This window comes from Platalea leucorodia (genome assembly GCF_965183815.1).
Source record: "Platalea leucorodia genome assembly, chromosome: 4".
Taxonomy (NCBI): Eukaryota; Metazoa; Chordata; class Aves; order Pelecaniformes; family Threskiornithidae; genus Platalea; species Platalea leucorodia.
Genome location: NC_138826.1, coordinates 33,829,548 through 33,852,333, shown reverse-complemented (window position 1 = coordinate 33,852,333; position 22,786 = coordinate 33,829,548). Strand labels below are relative to the sequence as shown.

Genomic DNA, 22,786 nt, shown 5'->3' with positions numbered 1-22,786 from the left:
GCGGAGGACTTGTCATCAGGAGGGCATCTAGAGAAGTTAAAGCAAAGCAATTAGGATCACTATGTATTCATTTAAAGTGCATTTTAATTCTCAAGTGGGGTTTCTCATTCAGGTCCAAAGCTGCCTGGGATCTAAAGTCGGCTTGCATCTGGCTAGGACTGCTTCCTCTGCATAAAGACCCAGTGTATTTCAGTATATGCTGTAACTGATACGCCTTAACTCTTCTGAGTGTTTCTGTATAGATAAACCATTATGAACCCCAAGCTTGTTGTATGCAGCAGTCTAATGACTACTTGTGAATACATGAATATTCTTCTTCACTGTTTTTTCAGATGCTCGTAACCAATTTTGCTAGAGTGAAATGTCCTGTGCTTAATTTTACCCCGCAGCATTGGTTTTTAAGCTTCTGTAGAACTCAACAAGCAAAACACTTATATCAAGCACTGTAATGGAAACTGGAGCTTTATATGCGCCTGTATGCAAGAAGGTTTTTATCGTATTTATTAGTTTTGTATTGAAGTGTAGGAAACAGCACATCTCAAACGGTTGTTTCAGAATTGTTATTTTCCAGCCATCTCTTGTGTGGCTATGGAAAGATTTCAGTTAGTCTTTCGATTTCAGCCTGTGTCCTGGAGCCTAGGAAGTGATCAAAGTAAAGGGAGGCTGTTTACTATCTCAGCAGCTGTCTTCAGTCATTTCTTGTTTCAGCAATCCAGTGCACATGTGTTCCCAAAATGCTGTGCACTCCTGAAGAAATCTCTGCTAGTACCAAGCTAGCCTTGCTTTTCCTAATATCTAAAACAATCTCTCTTGATGGAGTTTAAGCCCAGTCACCTCTTTTAGTTGTCTAGTGTGTAAGCAAAACAATCCATTCCTTTCTCTTTGCAATAACTCCTTATAGTTCTTGAAGAATGTCATTATGTTTCCCCTCTGCCTTCTCTCTAGGTTAAGTGCCATTTATTTTAGTTCCCCTTCCCGGACCGGTTTTCTAGAGCTCTGATAGATCCTGTTCTCTTTTTTTCTTTTCAGTTGGCTGCCCTTTTTGACATGAGATAGCCAAAACTCAACCATATGCCAGCTGAGGCCTTCTCACTTCAGAGATATCTTAGAAGCGAGTCTTGAATTTGTATCATTCTTCTGTCAGTCCTTCCAGTAGCAAGTATCCATTTTAATATTTGCCTGAACACTGTGAGGTGGATCTAGGCACTTTAAAAGATACTTGAAGTTCATGAACCTTTGTAAATATTGCACGGAGGAGTAAATCTGGACTGCAGGTCTGAAACGGGAGTTATGCCATACCTGTAGGAACTGCACAGGCTGTAAACATCTGAGATTGCTTCAGAATTTCAGCTCTAGGACTATTTCAACTCTCAGAATTTCACTCAACTCTGGTGATGTTTGTATTTCTCCTTGCAGCTTGTGTGGGTACCTGAGCTGACCTAACTGGGTAGAAGTAGCAGCAGAGCTGTCACACTGAACAGCCAGCCAAGGGTAGAGCCTGATACTTGCTGAGTATTCAATCAGCTTCTGCAACAGATTTTGCAGTCTGGAGGGTGAAAGTTGCAGGCGGCTGAACTTGCGTGAGTTGACAGCTACCTTGTCATGTCTAACAGCGCTGTACGTGCCATGCACACTGATCCGGGCTGGGGCTCTAATGAGACTGCCTCTAAAGGCAGTGGCTACGCCGATCCAGAAGTGAGCTGTCTCTTACCTGAGCTAGCAGGCTGGGGTAGCAGTGCTGCGCCAACGCTGCCTGCGTCGCTGTTTGCAGTGCAAGTTTGTGGCCTTTGGGCAACGGTGCTGGCGAGGAGCCAGCGCCCATCCCCGTCCTGCAGCGGTTACGCTGCCTTTGGTACCCGAGCAGGTTCAAGCCGCTGCAGCGTGCCTGAAGGAGCTGCGGTCCTGCTCCTGCCCTCCGGGCTTCAGCGTGGGCGTGCGAATAAAAGGAGCGGGGGAGGGTGGTAGGGGGCTTTTATCGTGCCTTGGAGGCAGGCCCTCTCCAAGGGCGGGGGGGCTGGCGCCGGGGACGGGCAGGGGCAGCCGGCGGGTGGGGCGGCGGGGCGCCACGGTGAGAGCCGCTCCCCCGCGGCCCCGCCGCTGCGCGGGCAACGAGGGCGGCCCCGGCCCCGGCTCCGCTGCGGCCGCCCGGGGTCCGCCTCTCCCCGGCGAGAGCGGGGCGGAGGGAGGCGGCGAGGCCGGGGTCCGCCCGCGGAGCAGGAGGAGGAGGGCAGGGGTCCGCGACGGAGGTGAGGCCGAGGGGTGAGCGGCCGCCCCACGCCTGCCCGGAGGGGCGAGGGCGGGAGCCGGGCCGGCGGCCGGGGCGGCCCCCCCGCCCCGGGGCTGCGGGCGGCGGCGGTGGCGGTCCCCGGCGGCTCCCCGCCCCCCCCCGCCCGAGTTACAACCGGTTCGTGCCGGCACCGGCCGCGGCCGCGCCCCGCCCCGCCGCGCCGCGCCGGGGATGCGGGGCTGCCCCGGCTCGCCGGGGGCGGCTCCTGCCCCCCGCCCGGCCGCCCCCGCCCCGCGGGCCGCCCGCTGCTGCCGGCGCGGGGCGCAGGTAACGGGGACGGCGCCGCCTCGGGGGCACCCGGGCTTCGGCCGGGCCGTGGGGGGACGCGGGGCGCCCGCGCGGGGCGCCGCCGGGCCGCGGGTGAGGGGAGCGAGGGGGCCGGGCCGGGGCGGCGGGAGCCGCGGCGGGGGGCGGTGGGGTCCCCCGCCGGGGCCGGGGCCGCCGCCACCCGGCCCGGCTCGGCGCGGCGCTCCGGCGGGAGGCCTCGCGGGGCTGTCCGGGCCCCGGGTGTCGGTGCGGGGGGCGGCCGGGCCAGGCCGGTGGCCCTGAGCGGGCTCTGCGGGGGCCTCCGCAATGCCCGGGCTTCGGGGAAAGGAGCTGGCTCAGGACCTGCCATGGCCCCTGGGTGCCCGCCGGGGCGGCAGTGTCCCTTGTGGTGCCTGTCGACGTCCGCCCCTCAGTGCCCGCTCTGAGCACCCCTTGGTGTTGGCTGCCGGTGCCTCCCGGTGTCCCTTGTGGGCGCCTGTTGGCGTCCGCTGTGGGCTCCCGGCGGTGTTGTGGTGTCAGCGCCCGCTGTGGGCACAGGGCGGTGGGCACCGACCAGCATCGGTGCGTGCCCGTTGCAGGCTGCCTGTCTCGCAGGCCACGGCTGCCCGGGAGCGGGGCGGCGTGGTGCGACCCTGTCTTGCCGTGTGCGTGGCATCGGGCCAGCGAGGGCGACCTTCAGTCGCCTCTTGGCGCACGTTGCTGCGCGGATGAGCGCTTCCCGTCAAAGTGGGTCTGGAGGTGGAAGGCGTCAATGTGTAACAGTCCTCTGGAGCGGGGGTGTGGGCTGGCCCCCGGGGGCGTGGGGAGAGGCGAGGCGAGCTGGGGGCTATAAGAGCCCATCCATCCCCACGGAGGACCTGGCCGAGGGGCACGGACCGGTTGAGAGAGCGGACGCCCAGGGGAGCCCTCGCAGGTTGTGATGCGTAAGGCGGCGCACGCCGCGCTCTCGTTTTGCAGAGGAGTTCTCCTCTGGTAAATCAAGTTGGCTGGTGGTTTGTAGCAGCGCCGGCTTACATCTGTCTGTATGGATGCGTGCTGGTGTCCGACGGGCAGTTGTACTTGTGGGGGTGGAGGGGGGAAGCGGTTTCCATCCACTCTGGGGCAGTGAGCCTCTGGAAACAGGTAGGACTGGTTCTGCTGAGATGACAGATTTGTACAAAGCTGGCGGGTTTATCTGCTGCCCTGGCTGATGCTTCTTTATGTGAACTTATTTTGCACAATGGAAAAACTTTATTATGTCATTGCTAAGTTTTTTTTCTGGTATTTTGTTTTGTTTTAAACTCCACACTTCTTCCCTTGTCAGGCAGAAATGGAAGGAAATATTTCTGTTGATGAGCCTCTTGCATAACTTACAAAAGGGAAAGTAGAGGAGCACGAGAAATAGGTAGACCTGAATGCTGAGAACTGAGAGGGAAATGCATATATTCAGTGTGAAAGAACTTGGACAAATATTTAAACGTGGGGAGATGCTGTAGTTAGAACATGAGTTAAAGTCTGATGTCATCAAAGTACAGATGCGTCTTTTTCCGTGCGTTTAGTACAATGCTTATACCGTCATGTCAGTACACATGCAGATGTTTGGATAGGAGCACGTTAAAAACAACTGTAACGTATTACTGCTGCTGTAACGCTCTAGGTGTTACTTGCAAGCTAAGGGCAGCAGAAACTTCAGGTGATAATTGGAAGAATGTTGCCTGAAAAATAAATAGAAATTTACGTGAAATCTAGTTCAGCTTATGGGATGTTGCCATTCTGGCTGGTACTGTCTTAATTTGTACCAGTGCCTTGCAAAACTGGAATAGCTGAGTGTTAATCACACAGTGATTCTGCTGACATCGGCTTTCTTTGCAGCCATGTGCTGCTCGCAGAAAGCAGCATTCTTAACCAGACTCCGGTTGCACAAATAACAAGCCAGAAACAATCTTATTGCTACTGTCTTTCTCAAGATTCCCTTTGCCACAGATTAATACAAGTTTCTGTGCTGAGGGCTAATGTTTCAGTTGTATTCGTGTTCTTTAGACCAATTCTTTTTTTGTGCTCCTCTGTCATCTTTAAGCCAAATCTCAAGATTTATAGAAAAAGAGCTTGATATTGTGATAAAGCTGCTTAGATAAAAGAAAACAGTTGCAGCCAAACACCTCTCTCTTTCCACATTAAAACTGTTGTTGTTCAGTTTGTTCTCTAGGGTTTCTTTGTGTTATTGTTGGTAAAGGCTTTCATCAAGCAGCTCTCTTCCTCTGATTCTTATTCGCAGTGAGTACAACTCACTGAAAAGCTTTTTCTGACCAAAGTTACTGTTTAATTCTTTATACCTCATTTCTCCATATCGGTATTTTTGAAGTGACTAGGCTTCCTGGAGTCTGAAACAACATCCTTAGGTTTTGTGAACAGTAAGGTTTGTGAAATGGTTCCCACCTGGATCTTAAACCCATGGTTGTTCATCTCTTTCCAGGATCACACAAGTCTTCCTGGCTGGTTCCAAGAGAAAACAAAACTGTTAAGTGCTCTTTTCTGTGTCTGTTTCTGCTTCTTTATTTTCGATGATTGCATGTATCTATACAGTCTGTGTCCTCCTTCCACACAGATAGAAAATAGTGCAAGGCACTTTGGATCCCTCCCAAGTTGACGCACAGATTCAATGCCCATGCAGGCAGTGCTGGGAGTAGCAAAGGTTTAGTTCCTGCTGTCGGCTCTTGTCCATGCTACTAAGCTTTTATGCTGCAACTTGTCATTTTCAGGGAAGCATTAAATAATGTACCACTAAAAGGTGTATTGATATCCACTGTCCCAGGAGCACTTTGGTTGACTGGGACATCTTTAACCATGTGTCGTAGCAGAGGGCTCTGTGGAACGGGCTCCTTGCACGGGGCTCTCAGCTCGCGTGCTCCCTTCAACAGGACTTGTGCCTTCAGGGATGTTAGAAAACACGCCTTGTTTTAGGTAACAGGCACACAGTGGCATGAGGTGAAGGAGCAACCTGCAAGAAAGGGAAGGAAAGCCAGGTCACGTTGGCTCTTAAAAACAAACTCTGGGACTTTGTAGATCTGTTTTCCCTTTGAGGACGATTTCTGGGGGGGGGGAAATGATGGTGGTTTTCACTTTCTGCTTGACAATTGTAGACTGCAAATGGCTTGAAGTGTTTAGAAAATAGAGATGTTTTTGCTACCTAAAATCCTGTTATTTGGCTAAAAGGTGCAAAAGAGATATGTGGTGCAAAATAGGAGGTGGCAGGATGTAGGAGGTCAGCTCTTTTCTTGCCGTAAGTTGGGAGCGGTTGGTTAAAGTCAATAAAGCTGTACGGACTTGCATCAGATGAGGAACTGATCCAGAGGTTTTTTTAGTTTTTCTATTAGAAAAGACTATGTGACCTAAGACTACGAAAACTTTTTTCCTCTTCTGCCCTGCCCTCTCTTCCTCCCCATCAAATGTTCAAAATAGCAGAACTGAACTCAGAGTTGTCTCTGTGCCAAATCTTAGGGCGTCAGTATAGTGGAAATCAATATAATGGCTAAAATGTGTTTGTTTTCTAAAGATTAGTTTTTAAACAAATACGAGTTGGGATTATTCACTGTCTATTTCCATTATTTTAGTGGGTTTCGGAAAACTTCCTTGCTTTGTCTCAGTGGAAGTGTCTTTTCTTGAAGCTGTTAGTTATTTCCACCATTTTTAGTCCAGTCAGGGACAAAACAAACCAAGTGACGCTTATTTAATGCACGGAGAGATGCATATGTCAGCTCTTTTTGTGACTGCATACATATAGTTCAAATATTTTGTGTAGAAATACGGGGTTCCCCTTTTTTATAAAGGTTATTGTTGCAGGAAAGTACCTGTAAGCAACTTTTTAATGCTGTGATACCTTACAGTATGGTATGATTTCTGTCTGTCCCAGCTGTCACCCTTGCATCTGATGTAATCAAGGGACGCTTACCAGACATTTGAGGAAATAAGCCAGAGCTTACATTTATAACTGAAACATATAACTTTGTAACATTTGTAACTGGAAATACTGCATCTTGAAGGACTGTCAGTATGTTAAAACTGTAAATCACTCCTAAAGGACCTAGAACATCAAAGTTTACTTTACATTAGTAGACAATGTTTTTGCTAGTTTGGAGCTCAAGGCTGCTGTCAGCTCTTAATTAATTGAGGGGGGAACAGTATTTCTCCACTGAGATAACTTGATTACTTCTGCAGTTCCTCTGAAAAGTTATTAAAAGGAAGAAACTTAATGTGAAGACACCAGTTTTTCAGAGTTGTGTTCACTGTTGCAGTGATACTTCGGCTGAAAACTTGCTGCTCTTTCTCTGCAGGTAGAGTCGCTGCCTGAAGGTACGTTTGTAGGGAGCTGAAGGACTTTTCTGTCATCATCTGTAAGTATCTACCCTCGAAGTAACATTTAAGTGTGTCTGTAAACTAGAACTGGCCTTTTTCATGTCTCTATAGTAATTATTCCTCTAAATTTTATACTGCAGCTTTTTTGCATGTTTTCAACATAAATTCTTAAAAATTGCCCGATCAATGAGTACGGGGAGCTTGAATGGAAGTTCTGTTATCATCTACTCGATTACACCATTGCTTCTATAAAGCAGTAACTTTCTTCCTTTCACTGAAAAGTTGAAGGACTCCATCTCTTCTCGATTGTAAGCCAAAGAGGCAGTGAGACCCGTTTATTTTTCTGCTTTGCCTCTTGGGGTCTCCAAGAGCAGAACTGTTACTGCAGCAGTCTTAATGCATGAGCTGTAGTGTGGAGATGGTCCTTGAGAGTATTTCACGAAGAAAACAGGGTAAGATCTTATCTGTTTCTGTCTTACAGGGTAAAGGAAATAAAATTGTTGAGAATCACACGTCTGGCTAGTGACAGAGCCAGGAACAGAACATGGGTTTTGTGATCATCGCTTCGGCAGATTGCTCCCTGTAGAGAGGGAGGGCAGGTTAGTTGTGTGCATAGGGACTCATGTATCATGGGAGTCATCCAAACTCCAAAGCAGTTTTGCCTGGAAACTTCTAAATTCTTTGCTAGATGTTAGGGGCATCAGTCCCTATATTCACAAACTAGTCTTGAAAAGGTGTGAGGACAGTCAGTTATTTAAAACCATAGATGCATAGGTGATGGATTTTGCCATGCAAAAGAGTAAGGTGGTATTTATGGAGTCCAAGAAGAGAGTGCCAGTTTGGGGAAGGGTGTTGTGTGCAAACTGTGCAGAGAGCGGACACTGTAACAGGTTATAGGAGATTTTTGTGTGTGTGTTTAATACTGTCATGTCTGGGCATATAAGCCAACACCTGTACACGGTTTTAGAACTCACTTCACTCACTAATATGTACAAAGTGATTTTTGGATGCATCACTCCTCTACACATTACCTTGTTGACAGAGCAGAGTATTTGAACTGTTGAACTATTTCCAGAATGTCAGTCTTCCTCTTGGCCTGACCCTCCCAGAGTACACTATCTAGTGGCAAACACCTTGCTAAACTGCAAGGTATTATGCTGAGATTACAACTAAGTAGAGATTTTTTTTTTTTTTTTTTTTGGACCTAAAACTAATATTTTTATACTTATGGTTTTTTTTTTTTTTTTAATCCTAAATTATTTATTGGGATTGTTTTATACTTGCAGCTTTTCTTGTCCTTCAAGCCCATATGCCTCATCAGGATATCTGAGGGCTTAACAGCTGGTGGCCATGTGGTTCTCGTTCAACTGTGGCAGATATTAATGCCTGAGGTCTTTACAAAGCCTATTTAACACTTAGAAAATGAAATGTTCCCCCTTTCTGTAATGCAGTGCTGATTTACGTATGACTTATTAATGCTTTGTATACTGCTCCTGTGTTATTGAGAAGTACCAAATGGTAACGAATTTTCATTGCTTGTATGCTGTGTTGCATATATTTCTTGAAGGATGGTTGAAATAAGCCTCTATTTGAATGTCTACTTCTCTGTACAGCTCACTTGTATTAGCAAACTTAAGTCAGCCACTTTTCTCATGCTCTGTTCTGTTTGTCTTTTGTTTACACAGGTTCTGCCTGTCCATCTGCACTCATCTGACAAGATGGTATTTCAGAAACCACCAGATGGTGGCTGGGGCTGGGTGATCGTTGTCGTTTCCTTCTTTACTCAGTTCTTGTGTTATGGATCGCCGCTGGCGGTGGGAGTCTTGTATTTAGAATGGCTGGATGCTTTTGGAGAAGGGAAAGGCAAGACTGCTTGGGTTGGATCACTCGCAAATGGCATCGGATTGCTTGCCAGTAAGTGTAGATGCAGGATCTATCTTAAATTGAAACATTTCTTTCTTATAGATGCTTTCATCTGTGCATGCTTTTGGAATTATATTAAAGACAGCTGCAAATGATAGAATGAAGATGGTGCATTTTTGTTTTAGGTCAAGACTGGTAAGAAGATTACAGTTGTAGTTCCACTATCCATAAACCAAAACAATATAATCATAAAAGAGCAACAAAAATATTATCCTTAGAAAATTCAAAACTACTGTATTTGAATAAACTAGAAAAACCAAACCCTGTCTGGGAAACTGAATGGTAATTTTGTTGATGGGATTTTTTTTTTAACGAGGCTTTAAGACTAACATTTACATTAGTATCTTTAAAATCAGAGCAAACTGTTAGTCTGAAATGTTTCAAGTGCTTTAAGGAAAAAAAAATAAATTAATAAACCAGTTACTCATTTTTCAGCTCTAGAAGTAAACCCACCCGTTAGGGCTCTTTTCCACTGTTTGTTTGAGAAAAAACTCCTTTTGAAGCCTGGAAAGTTATGGATAACAGTGGCATTAAATAAAACAACTTTACTGGAAGCTTTTCTTTAGTAAGACATTGTCACTTGGAGAGTAACAGCAGGGTTTTAGGGAAATAAAACACCACTTTGAAAGTCCATAGATCTATTTTGTTGTTGTTGTTTTAATATCGAGCATGGGTATTGTACTGGGTAGTATCACTAACTTCTGTTTTTCAAAGATTCACCATGGGAACTATTATCTTTTTGCTGAATCTGGAAAAAATTGCCTGTCAGCAGAGAAATTGCTACAGGCAAAAGCAATTATGCAGCTTAATGGACACAATGCAGCTCAGGATTCTGAGGAAATCTCTCCTTAAAAGAAAGTTGACGTTCAAATAGTGATACAGACCTGAACAAAGACCACTGCTTTGTGTGGCACTATAACTGGCCAAATACTGGTGTCATGCTTGTGTTAGGTTTTTATATTACTAGGCAGAATAGAAATGGACAAAGGCAGGTCTATCATTAACCACAAGAACACTATATTCAGTCCCAGGGTGTAACTGGGCAAAGGACTGTAAACTGCACTTCCATCATACTTTTTTATTTTCCTACTTGAAGGGCATTAACTCCTATTATTAACAGATCAAGACCTAAATGAACTTGAGTGAGAGAATGAAGGGCGGGGGGGAAGGCTAAACAAGATAGTTACCGAAGAAAAAGTAGGCAGAAGGGGATTACAAGAGAAGGGGTGAAGAAAAACCTTCTCCCTGGAGACCAGAAGTCTCTGGCTCACTCCTTTGACAAGAGCCTCAGCCCCGTCTCTTGTCTGTCAGCACCATGCTAGTTTCCAGATTTCTTAGTGCCCTCTGTCTTGCCACTGTGAGCAATTGTCAGTAGTGTGCTTTACAGCAAACGGAAACTTCTGTGACTGAATAATACAAATAAAAGGTACTATTGTAATTGATTTTGGTATGGAATGATTAAATTACTTGAAATTTTGACGGGTTAGGAGGAATGTTGTCTGTCATTGTACTTTTATTCTTTCAGTTTGGGATTTGGAAGCTTAATAATCATTCTTATTTTTAATGCCTTCAAAGAAAAGTACAGTGAGGGTCTTTTAATTGCATTGATGTTATCAGAGTTGACTGAAAACAAAATATATGTTCCCTGCTTTACCTGAAATGGAGGATCCCACTGTCTTATCAAGCTGGGATCTGAACTTAATGGTAACTTTACTTAAAGTAAACTTGTTGAAGGGATCCTGTAAGTATCATAACCTCTACCTAAAACTAGAATGCTCTTGACAAGTTACAATTTTTCATGCAGCTTTCATACCAGGCCTTTTTCAGACCTAGTCACTAGTGTAAAGAACGTACGTGTTTTCAGTGTAAAACCACTGATATAACACATCGCAAAGTTAGGCCCTTTTCATGAGTATAGGAAAAGAGAACTTGCTTCTGTTCTTATTTCTGCTATTGCAGGTTCCAGTGTTATAGGCCAGGTGGGACCATTGTATGTTGTAGCCTTTGTTAAGTAGATGATCGGGCTAATTGAATTTTCCTACATTAGCATGTTTTCATGTATGTGAAAAGACGTTATCTGTAACTTAATAACTTAATCTCCCCAAGCAAGCTGATTTCAGCAGCAATATTGCATGTGTGAATGCTAGTAACAGGATAGCTTCACCCCAAAGTCTTTCAGTAGTCCCCTTGCCTTTTGCTGTTCCTAACTTGGCTCTTCTAGTATTTGTTCTTCTTTCCCTTCTTCTCCTTTATTTTGTTTTCCAGTCTCTGATCTAGTTATCCAAAGACATATTTTCAAGTATTGGTACTCTTAGAGCAATCCATGGTGCATGCAGAAAATACTGTAATTCTCCTTTGATTTAGAACATGTTTGTTTAGTGCATTCTCCATGCTCCAGCTCTCCAACTTCCCTCAGTAGTTAATTTGCTCCTTAAAAGTATGTAATCTTATGATACAAATTGCTTAGTTTTAATTTTCAGCTGATGAATAATGTTATCTTTAAGTGGTATATTTTGCAGTGGTTCTGAATAAGTGTGGTGTATGTCTAGAGCCTGCAATCAAATTACTTCTAAATTTTCTTTTAAGCCTGTGCCTTGATACAGTCTTTTTGCCACTGATACAAGAGACTTCCACTCTTTTAATTAAGGCTCTTCTGAACAGCCATTAAGACTCTTCTGTGAGCCCTTTCCAACTTAACATCACCTTTCTGAAGCTGTAGATGCCAGACTGGAAAAAGAATGGCAGTTATGGTAGATTTGCAGCTACATACAGGAAATAAGTTAGTGTCCATTTTCCTAAGGAAGACTTTTCTCATTGATAGCACTGGAAATCACATTAGCTAGCTTCTGTAACAGTGGAAGGCAGGTCCAGTGACTTTGCTATATTAGTACTGTAATTTCACCAAAAAGAAGAGAATGTCCTTATATGTATGCCAGCTGGCACAGAAAAAGTTCGGTGTGTCTTCTCCTCTTCTCTCTGTACATGCAGTCTTAAACATTTTTTGAAGTAGCTGATGCTGGTGAGCCCTTTCACATTTGCTGTATTGATATCCTTTCTACAGTGTTTACTTCTGACTTGCGTGAGAGCTAAACTTAGACTCGAGACATAGAAACCCAGTACAGCACCTTGTTTATTCAGATGAATTTCCTGGCTGTTTGGTGTTCAATTTCTGTCCGCTAGCTTGCAGCACAGACAGCATTGCTAAGGCCAGTGTTCAGCCCCGAGCTGGACTGTCCAGCTCATCAGCTGGAAAAGCAAATGGGACAGGGACCTGGTTGATCTCTCCCTTGCAGGATGACTTGAGCTATAACTTTCTGTGATGTGACCTTACAGTGTATTGGAAGAAATGAATGTGCCTAAAACAGTGAAAGAAAAGCATCAGTGTTATTGCTCAGGGCAGTGGTGAGACCTCCTATGCAATATTAGGTGTCATAATGCTGGTCAGGCTACCGGCGAGGCGGCACGTGGCTCCATGGATGATGTAGGGCTTGTTGCATAGGAAGAAATTGAAAGAGCTTAGCGTGTTTCCCCTACTAAAACAGGCCAGAGGAGGATATTTATTATGTTGTTGAAAATCATGTGTTTCTCCTGCACCAAGTCTTCTTAATTTTACATCCATTTCGACCCTGAAATTAAATTTGATCCGTGTTACGCTTGTTAAAAGCAAAACAAAGACCTCGGTGCCTGTAATTGGCACCACAGCTGTTTATAATAGGAGTTGACTTCACAGTATTTGGCATAGCAGGAGACACCAGCAATATGTCTCCCATTCCCACTCCCCTTTATTAATGGAGAAAGAACAAAGGGAAGATTCTCCCTTGAAAGGCATGTCTTGATAAATTAGTGGGATGTTTCTGCTAGTCTGAGGCATTTGGTGTTAAATGTTTAAAAAGCTTAATTTTGTGATTTCAAGCAATATTTTTACAACTGTAAAAAAACCCCTTTGCAGCACCTACATATTTTTGGACAAAAAACCTCGCACGTAGATAGACCCCGCTGTAAACTATGGAAGCTCTACATAGTTTGGGGGGAGCGTGTCCCAAAGATTCCTCTCAAGAGGAACCCAGTTCATTTAATAACTTTATCAGAAAGGAGCACTCCTTTCAACCAGTTGGGAGTGGGTTGCTGTCCAGTGTAAAAAGGCTTTTTCTGATCTATATTCTTATCCAAAGTACAAACACTTGGAGAATATTATATTTACTATGACCAGGTTTTAGAAATGCATTTAATATGCAAAAAATATTCTTGTGTTCTGTCCAGTGGGTTTTAGGTACAGTCCACTGTACCACTGAGCACTGTTTCTACTCTACAGTTTCAACAGGCTCGGACAGATACCAACAAGTAGGGTGGGTCACATTAATGCAACTGGTAGGAAAAAGACCTCAGTTATCCAGTATTGTTGGTTTAGCAAAAGGTTTTGTGTGTGTATGAGGTGAAGGAGGGAGGACCCTTGAGATGGGTGAGTGGAGGAAGGGAGTGTTAGTTTGCAGAATTTTTCTCTTCATGTGAAAAGATTGAGGAAGAGAGTTAGTTCTTGATGTCCGTTAAACAAAACAACTTTGTACTTGTCAGAAGGTCAGAAGATCGCGGTAGTTATAAAGTTCCTGTGTAAGCAGCAGATGGCTTGTTTTCACATCTCAGGAAGGACTCAATGTCGCATCCAGGTCTCACTGAGGGTAAAGTCTTTTATTCAAAAAAATCTTAATGAAAATATCAATATATAAATGACTCCTCCTATGAGTTCTTCCTCTTTGGTCTCTCTGCATAAAGATCTACTGTGAAAGCCCATCTTCTTTCTGCTGCTTCTTCCCATTTTGTCTAAGGATCTTCTTGACTGCTCCCCTGCAGAGCCTGATAATTGTATTACAGGCTGCTGAGCCTTGACAGGTTCTGTGCAGAAGAGCAGTGGCTGTGCCTGTGCTGGCTTCTAAGTCTTTCAGAACAATATGGTTTTCTTCCTAGAGGTAGCTGTCATTCTTATAAACTGGGCTGGCATCTTTTTTTGATAGAGTTTGATCTAGTTTTAAGGTACATCATTTGGAATAAAAAAAAGCCCCAGGGATTTTATTTATAAAAGAGGTAAATATTTATCAATGTCTTGAAATATTATTCTAATACCAGTGCTAACCCCTGGAGCTGCTTGGCAAACTGATGAAAATGCTGGCTTAAAAGCCATTTTCCATGCTTACTATTGAGGATTGCCACTGGGATTTTATTTTTATGTTGTTCACGTTACGGTGAGAAATACATTGTCGGTAGAAGGATCGTTCTGAAAGAGAGTCAACTAAACGAAAACCCTTCTACTGCCTGAGGAGCTGTTTCCTATGCGGCGGTACGTAGACTCTTATATTCTTCAGAATGTCCACTTTGAACAAAATCCACAGGGCAGGAGTTCACAGAGCAAGTCTCAGTCCCACTCTGGGAAAGTTGGATGTTTGACCAGAATTAACTGCCTTGAACCCATTGTGCTTGAATTACTTGTAGAGAATAACATGTTTGTGTACAGTGAACTCCTGTGCAAATACCATGGTAATAACCAAAGGTACTGTGCCTGGTGGGAAAAAAATGCCAGCTCTTTGGGAAACAGAGAAAGAGAAGGAATGCAAGGAGGCAGGGAAAAGAACAAAGATGCTGAGTGTCATGGGGGTTTTCTTTTGTGACTTTTATTTTCTAGCAGTATGATGAGGGGAGTGTGAAAGTAGGGCCTAGTGTGAAGGGGAAGATGGAGCTGTTTTTCTTCTCATCCTGGAGATGTATAATAACTATTTTAATACTTATACTGGCGCTCCTTCTTATAAACAGGGTCATTGCCGAGCTGCCAGATCTCTTGCTGCGTGAGATGACACATTAATACTGAGCTTATTGGAGCAGGTTCTTCAGTTTTGTGCAGGTTGTTTTCCATGTCAGAGCAAAAAGATCTCTTTGTACTTTCTGTTCTCCTTTGGGATTATTTTTTGTAAGTGGGAGACGCTGGAAGAGCATCTCCTTGGACCCTGTCAGAAGTGCTTTTGATGGTGTTCCAGAGGAGAGTGTCCTTGTCAGATTACGAAGACATGTTTTTCAGCTCTGTGTCTCCCTTGTTCTGGCTTGGGGTCAGAGGGTCCAGCTTTACCTCGGATCCTCTAGTAGCCATCAGTGCAGTCTGTACCAGTACCACCACCCCAGGCTGGACAGAGACCTTCTGAAAGCAGTTGTGTTGAAATAGAGAGAGCAAGTGGAAGGGAAATCATTGTTTTAGCAAGGTAGTGGGTGAGAAGTAAAGAACAGAAAGAGTGCAAATTCCTCTGCTTAATTGAATTATGTTATCACTACCTAGTGTTCTTTTAGTGTAGAAGAATTTTTTATGTAATACAGATTCAATCCTTTGTTTATTTTTAAATCCTGTGGTTTTAGGAAACATACCAATCTTAATTTGCCAGTTCTAGTAATTAATTCTAAGAATCAGCAATGATCTAACACTCTCAGCTTTTGTTCTCGGCAAGTTACTCTGCCCAAGTTATTCTGGCCAGCTTTCATTCCCACAGCGTGCTGACTCTTGAGAAGCACTGAGCACTTATATCTTCCTTTTTCATCATTTCCAAAATCCAAATAAACCCCACTTCCTCAGAAGACTTTTCTCGATTCTTCTTTAACTCTCTTTGTCTGGATAAGCCCCGATTCAGACTTGCTTCCCTTTGTGTTCCCTAGACAAATAGCTCTTACATTGGGCAAAAGTTCTGACCTGCCTTGCCTTTGAGAATCGTTTCACCTGCTAACGAGTCTGTGCTCCTGCCTGCCAGAACTGCTTGTCCCATGGCTGGTAACCACACGAAAATCTCGCCTACATTCCCAGCTGCTAGCTCCTGTCTGCAAACCCAGGCAAGCACCGTCCTCAGCTCCAACTGTTGTTCACCTCATATCACCTCTCTGGGCTCACCTCCCATCTGTTGGGAATCTCAGTCATGTGTGAGTCAGGGAGGACCAACCTTAACAAACAGCAGACTCCAAAGTTACTGCTTTTGCAGGTTGTATAGACCGTGGAGCGTCTTTGTATTGCTGCGAGTGAGATACAAAGGTAGTGAGAGGTATTTTTGTTGGTTTTTAAGTAACGCCATTCATCTGTGTATCTAACTTCTAATCTCAGAGTTGCTGAGTTTAGGATCTTGGGGCTAATATATAAGTCTATGAATGAACGTTTGGAACTTCAGGGGTTCAGATGAGAGATTGTCTTTTGCAAGCCAAGTCCTTTGCTGGTTGCTTATTTATGCAAGGCACCAAGCTTGCACACTACTTCAGACTAAAAGGTGTATTCCAGGTCACACAACTGAAAATAAGTGCTTGTTCTACAACTTCTGTGAGGGGAGAACTGGCTGAGTAGAGGCATAGTATGAATGTTGCCTGCACTTTTGTTCTTGAAGAACTAACCAACCAAGAAATATTGGGGGGTAGGGGATAAAGAGAGGGAGAATCATCTTCCGAACTTCATGAACATTGGTCTGGACATTCTCAATAAACGCCTTTTAGTTTCCATAGGTTTACAGTAGAAACCAAGATAGGTAGTAAACAGTTACTTGGTAGAATACTAACTACCAGGTATTTAATTCCCTAGAAACTTAGGGAAGAGTACTGTTTGTCTTTATCTGGTATATCAGCAGATATTTCCTCTGTGTAAGCACCAGGTGGCATTCTTACCATGATTATGATCAGAAGTTACTATTTTCCATTTCAGTTCTATAAATCTCATATCAAGATGAATACAGATACTGTCTTTTCTGAAACACGGGTTTTGGGCTCTGTGAAAAAATACCCGCTTGGTTAAAGCCTGGCTGGTGGTCTAACTTCTTATGGTACTTAAAGAGGAAGATTCTTTTCAGAACCTTTGTACAAGTCCTTAGGTGTGCAGCGACACTGTTACAGTCTAGTATGTATGTATGATCCTGTGTTTAAAGAATGTTTTGCTCCCTCTCTACCTCCTAACCTTGGTACCATTTCATGGTCTTGATGTCAGTTTCTCCTTGAGCAAAAATCTTGCAAGCCTGATCTTGTATGTTTTTATAACTGACTCCTTTAAAGAACCCGGTAAAAATGAGTACTCTGAATTGTTATTTAATATAATTATATGTTTAAATAATTATCGCAAGAAACATTTCCATAGACTGAGATTTTTTTAGAAGTTCTTACTGGTGCCGGTACTTACTAGGAATGTTTTTCTTGCTTTTCCTCTAGGTCCTGTCTGCAGTATATGTGTGTCATCTTTTGGAGCAAGACCAGTAGCAATTTTCAGTGGCTTTATGGTGGCCGGGGGCCTCATGATGAGCAGTTTTGCACCTAATATATACTTTCTATACATTTCATATGGGATTGTTGTTGGTAAGAAACACCTCTCCTTCATATAGAGACTTAATCTTTATTATCTTGAGTCTTGGTTTATGAATCTGAAATGGGAAACTGATTCACAGAGGCAGCGGTAGTCTGGGACTTGATTTATCAAGGAATACTTTACTTTGGCTCGGGAAGGGGTGTCGCACAGGCAGACTGTTACCATGTAGTGAAAGATAAAGGCAATGCCTACGTTCATCAAGGTTTGAAAACAGTTTATCCTCTGTTGACGCAACTGTTAGAGATGTAGAAACTGAGGTTGTACTTAAGGGGTGGAATCAAGCAGGTCTTCTGCAGGCATGAAGTGCCAGTCTTAAAGGAATAACATCTCTTCAGGAATTTTGTTATGTACTCATTCTTACTTGATAAATTAAGGATCATCAGGGAGCAATGTTGTTCTCCACATAACTGGATTGCACCTAAAATGCTGTCCTAAAGGCATGAAAGTCCTGTTCTCCTGGCAGGTGGTGACCTGCCCCTCTGTGCCGCAGAGGGCTGCTGTGGGTGGTTTATCAGATTAACTGTGTCAGGAATCCTGGCACCTTGCTGGCCATCAGGGACCCAGCAGCGTGCTGGCTCGGGCACGCTGCCACACAGACGCAGCTCTGCTGTTTTCTGGGGCCAGCCCCTGGGCTGAAAGCCATGTAACCCTTCCACGTAGCACAGAACCTGAGCTGGTGAACTCCTCAAACCCAGCCTGCTCCACGCAGGTTCGGTAGCCAGGGATGGTTGGAGGAGAAGGAGGTGGGACAGTGCAAGCAGCCTAAAGGCCCTGTCAGTATGAGGCAGGTGTGGCTGGTGCTGAGCTAGAGTTAAAAGATACCTCTGTGCCCAGGGTATGCTACTGTATTATTTGGGGAATATAAAGGGGCATTCGTTTCCCAGAGTATGTTGCATGCTCTATTTCTAACTCTCTTTCTCAAGGGCTTGGATGTGGCCTTTTGTATACCGCAACAGTTACCATCACTTGCCACTATTTTGACAAACGCAGAGGCCTTGCACTTGGTCTGATTTCAACGGGTATGACTTTTAATTCTCATTCTCTCTAACTTTTCAACTCTGATACAGCTACCATTACCCTGGCGATAAAAAACAGGAGATTATATTTTTCCTCAGTTACTTCCTGAAGTACTTCTTAAGTCAAAACATTGGTAGCACTGAACAGATAAAATCAGGCTTCAGATAAAATAGTAACTACACTTCCAGGTGTATGGTATGGGTTATCCATATAGATGAGAAAAGGATATTCACTAAAATGAAAGCAGACTCATGAGTATCTTGGGCTGTATGCCATGGGTAATAAGAGGGGAAACTTTCCATAGAGCTCTCTTTTCCCTCTTCTTTCTTATACAAGATCAGAGGTGTGAAAGAGATTGGAGATGCAGGATATAAGTGCTGGATCACCGTAACCTCACATTAGCTATATCTTTAAAGGAGTAGTTGAAGTTTGGGCTTACATTCTCAATATTTTTTGATTTCCAGTCTAAAAGGAGATTAAATTCTGAAATCTTCCAAAAGCTCGTCCCAGCTTTTTGTCCATGTATGTTAAACAGGTCCTAGGAAAGCAAACTGTGATAATACAAGGAAAATTCTCAAGTAGCTGTTAGTGAGGAGAGGCCTGGTCAGTACCGTCAGTGTTGTGAGATATTAATGCCAGATCCACACCAGTGGAATAAAGGGGAGCTTCTGCAGAAATGTTCCTTGGAATCATTTTCAGTGGCTTTTGTTGGGATTCCAGGTAGTTTGCCTTAAGGCCTGGCCTGATCTTATTGAGCCCTGCTTAATTTTAGTACCTGCAAGACAAAACAAGTCTGAATTTTTATAATTATTTTTTCCTATGTTTAGTACTGGAGTATATAAATGGCTTTAATATAACCTAGAGACAGTCTTCAGCAAATCATTTTAATTTAAAGTTTGTCTTTAAATTGACTGAAAAAACAATGCTCTGTATTTGTGAGTGGACATACATTGATTACAATGGATCTATGCTCACTTCAACCAAGAGCTTTTTCTTTAAATTGGTGGGATTGCATAAAATGCTAGTATTCATAGTAATTGCTTCCTCTTCAGTGTTTTCTTCTGAATAGCCAAATTTCTCAAATGTATGTTTGGCCCTGCAGAGCTTCAGAAATGCCTTTGGAGTAAGCTCACACCATGTAAGTTCCCCTGCTTAAACACCAAGCAGCCAAAAGCTGTTTCTAGGGGGGCTCTTGGTGAACCCCTGGTCTGTTCCTGCCTTAGAGGAGGAAGGTGGCAGCGAGGAGGACAAAGGGGAAAGTGTTGGTGTGTGAAATTCTAACTGTGCTAACTCAAAATGGTACCTGAAATGATACATGTATGCGAGTGCATGGCAGAAGGATGCCTTTAATAGTTCTTGGATGTTTTTTATCAGATATAGTATCGGTCCTACTTGTTTCTAAGGTGTCTGCTAGTGTTAATCATCATAAATTGTTCAGATATTTTGCAAGGCTTTTTATTTTGTGCATACTCAATAAAGAGACTGTAACTTCAAGAGGGACGATAACTTACCAGTTCATTAGACCGGGGACAGAGGAGCACAAATGACTTACCACTCCTGTGACAGTATATTTGTAGCTGCTGAAATGCAGAAGTTTTAGTATTGAAGAATGTTCTCAGTTATTCAGTTTAAACTGATCTTATTTTCCTTTTATAGGCTCAAGTGTTGGACTCTTTATATATGCAGCACTGCAAAGAGAGCTTATTGATCTCTACGGACTGGATGGTTGTCTGCTAATAGTTGGTGCACTGTCTCTAAATATATTAGCGTGTGGCAGCCTAATGAGACCATTGGAGTCATCTGATTCCCCCCCACCAGAAAAAAAATGTGTAGACAAAGTCCCAGATCAATATTTTGTTTACCATGAAAAAGAAAAGACTGTTGAAGAAAATATAAGCATCCTTGAAAAGGGCTACGTTGATGAAAAATGTGCGAACAATATGCCTGATTACAAACAGGATAGCATTTTAAATAAGAATGTATTAAGCTCAATAAATGTAAATGAGAAAGACACTTACAAAAAGAAAGTTGTAGAACAGACAAACTTCTGCAAGCAACTCGCCAAAAGGAAGTGGCAGCTCTATTTGAACTACTGGGAGGAAACCGTGGTTCTTTTTAAGAACAAAGTATTTTCAGCTCTCTTTGTTGCCATCTTACTCTTTGATATTGGTGGATTTCCTCCTTCTCTGCTCATGGAGGATGTAGCAAGAAGTGCAAACATAAATGAAGATGACTATTATATGCCCCTTATTTCCATTATAGGCATTATGACCGCTGTTGGCAAACTTACTTTAGGAATACTGGCAGATTTTAAGTGGGTTAACACTTTATATCTATACGTAACTACCTTACTAATGACAGGAGTGGCCTTGTTTGCGATTCCATTTGCCAAAAGTTACCTTACGTTAGCGATGCTTTCTGGGATTTTGGGTTTTCTGACTGGGAACTGGTCGATTTTTCCGTATGTAACAACAAAGACTGTGGGAATTGAGAAGCTGACTCACGCGTATGGGATATTGATGTTCTTTGCTGGACTTGGAAATAGCCTCGGACCACCAATTGTAGGTAAGGTCAAGGCAGATACTGTAAAATGAACATGAGCTTCTCAGGACCAGACAGAATTAATTTGCATGCGAGTAGTTCTAGTTGGTCCTAATAACAATGGAAAGATGAAATCAAAATCTTCAAGAAAAATTAAAGCCTGTTTTTCTTGAGCTGGCCAAGCTGATTGTGTTCTGGTGTTGGCTTTGATGTAAAGCACATTTCATGTCTAAGTGGTCAAGCTGCATTTTAGATTTGGCCTTTTTTGGGTTTGTTTTTTTTTTTTCTTCACATGATCTTTCTCTAATTTACGGTGCTGTGTTACATTTAACTCCTCACTGATGTGCTTCTCTCTTATTTTCACCCGCAGGCTGGTTTTACGACTGGACGCAGGAGTATAACACTGCATTCTACTTCAGTGGCTTTTGTGTCTTACTGGGTGGATTTCTTCTGCTGTTGGCGGCGTTACCCTGCTGGAATGCCTGTACCAATCAGAGCTCAAAGCTGCCTCCAAATACTTACTCCTACAAAGTTGCATCTAGCGCTTAGGTGACAACTGGAAAACACTTAGCGCTTTTTTATATTATATAGCAAAGTATTTTAGTAATTTTCCACTTATTTATGAAGCCCAAAAATCCTCTTCCACTAGAAAAATTCCATTGTTGCTCTTTGTTCCGTTCCTTTTTCTTCTTTTATTTCTTTTTTTATTTTAAAGAACGGTCTTATTTTGTCTACTATGCACTGTGTTTTCAGCCTTTGTCTACTGTAATTTCCTTTCACCCTGGAAGGGGTATATCCTGCTGTATTATCAGCTGTACTTTCTTTGTTTTTAAGGGGGGGAGTGGTGCGGAGGGGTGAAAACTTTGAAGCAAAAATGAAGGCCAGTTCCTTATAGGAGAAGGCTGGCATTTCTGTCACCTTTTATAGGTCTCCGAGTTGCACAATCAGACTTTACAAAACAAAAATTTGCCTTATTAGAATGTAATACTGTGGCAAGGTGCTTATAACATCATGCTTAGATTAACTTTTTGTCTTTTTAAAGTTTCTCCAATTTACAATGAAGTGCCAATTGGGGGAGGGAGAAGAGGGGGAACAAAACCAACCTTGTGTTGCATAACTGAAGTGAACTTTATGATGAAAGTAAAGATTCTTACTACCACTGCAACTAAGAACTATGTTTATAAATATTGCACATTTTGTGAAGTCTGTTTATAAAACTGTTGAACCAAAACCTTTTAAACCAAGGAATAAATATGATTGTTGAAACTATGAAAAGAAATGCTGACTTGGTTATGCAAGGTCATAATCTTTAGATCGGAGTTGGAGACGTGCTCACAGAAGCTCACTCACAGGTGAGTGTTTCTAAGCAAGTCACCCACGGTCTGGCAGTACTGGGGGCATCTCTTGTTGCACAACTACAGTTTGGTAGGTTGAACCTGCTGCGGAGAGCTTGGTAGTGGAGCTTTCACCAAGGTAGATCTGATGAAAAAAGGAAAAATGTGACAGCAATGTCATCGTTGTCTGTCATTTTTGGAATGGACATAGCAAGGAGAAAAGTTAGTAAGAGAGAGCAAGAAAAACCATGGGGGAGGGATAACAGAAGAGGTACAGGGGAAGATGAGGTGGAAAGAGTTGCAACACTTGAACACCAAACAAGCCAATGGAGAGAGAGCCCCTGAAACCCACCGGCCGGATACTCTCTAGCTGCAGGCTAGCTCTGTGTGTGGGTTGCCTTTTTGCTTTTGTTTAACCCAAGGCTGGCGTGACTGTGGGGAGCACTGTGTGAGGTTGAAGTCTTCCCTGTGCTGGTTTTGGCTGGGATAGAGTTAATTTTCTTCATAGTGGCTAGTATGGGACTACGTTTTGGATTTACGCTGAAAACAGTGTTGATAACACAGGGGTGTTTTAGTTATTGCTGAGCAGTGCTTACACAGAGCCAAGGCCTTTTCTGCTTCTCACCCCACCCCACCAGCGAGGAGGCTGGGGGTGCACAAGAAGCTGAGAGGGGACACAGCCGGGACAGCTGACCCCAACTGACCAAAGGGCTATTCCACGCCATA

At 43.6% G+C, this 22,786-nt stretch overlaps 1 protein-coding gene across 1 annotated transcript; it reads left to right on the top strand.

The window, feature by feature from the left end:
- The first annotated feature begins 7,426 nt into the window (after nt 1-7,426).
- On the top strand, nt 7,427-21,511 carry SLC16A9 (solute carrier family 16 member 9). Its single transcript, XM_082308493.1, has 6 exons — nt 7,427-7,485; nt 8,572-8,800; nt 17,015-17,158; nt 18,092-18,187; nt 19,842-20,750; nt 21,097-21,511. The coding sequence occupies exons 2-6, from the start codon at nt 8,605-8,607 to the stop codon at nt 21,273-21,275; spliced, it is 1,524 nt and encodes a 507-aa protein (XP_082164619.1). The 5' UTR covers nt 7,427-7,485; nt 8,572-8,604; the 3' UTR covers nt 21,276-21,511.
- Nucleotides 21,512-22,786: the final 1,275 nt, after the last annotated feature.

What these genes read in the sequence shown, in the direction of transcription:
- SLC16A9 (XM_082308493.1), top strand. Translation starts at nt 8,605, where the DNA reads ATGGTATTTCAGAAACCACCAGATGGTGGCTGGGGCTGGGTGATCGTT. An exon ending in TGGCATCGGATTGCTTGCCA is followed by an intron (nt 8,801 to 17,014) that starts GTAAGTGTAGAT and finishes CTTTTCCTCTAG; the next exon opens with GTCCTGTCTGCAGTATATGT. An exon ending in CCTCGGACCACCAATTGTAG is followed by an intron (nt 20,751 to 21,096) that starts GTAAGGTCAAGG and finishes TTTCACCCGCAG; the next exon opens with GCTGGTTTTACGACTGGACG.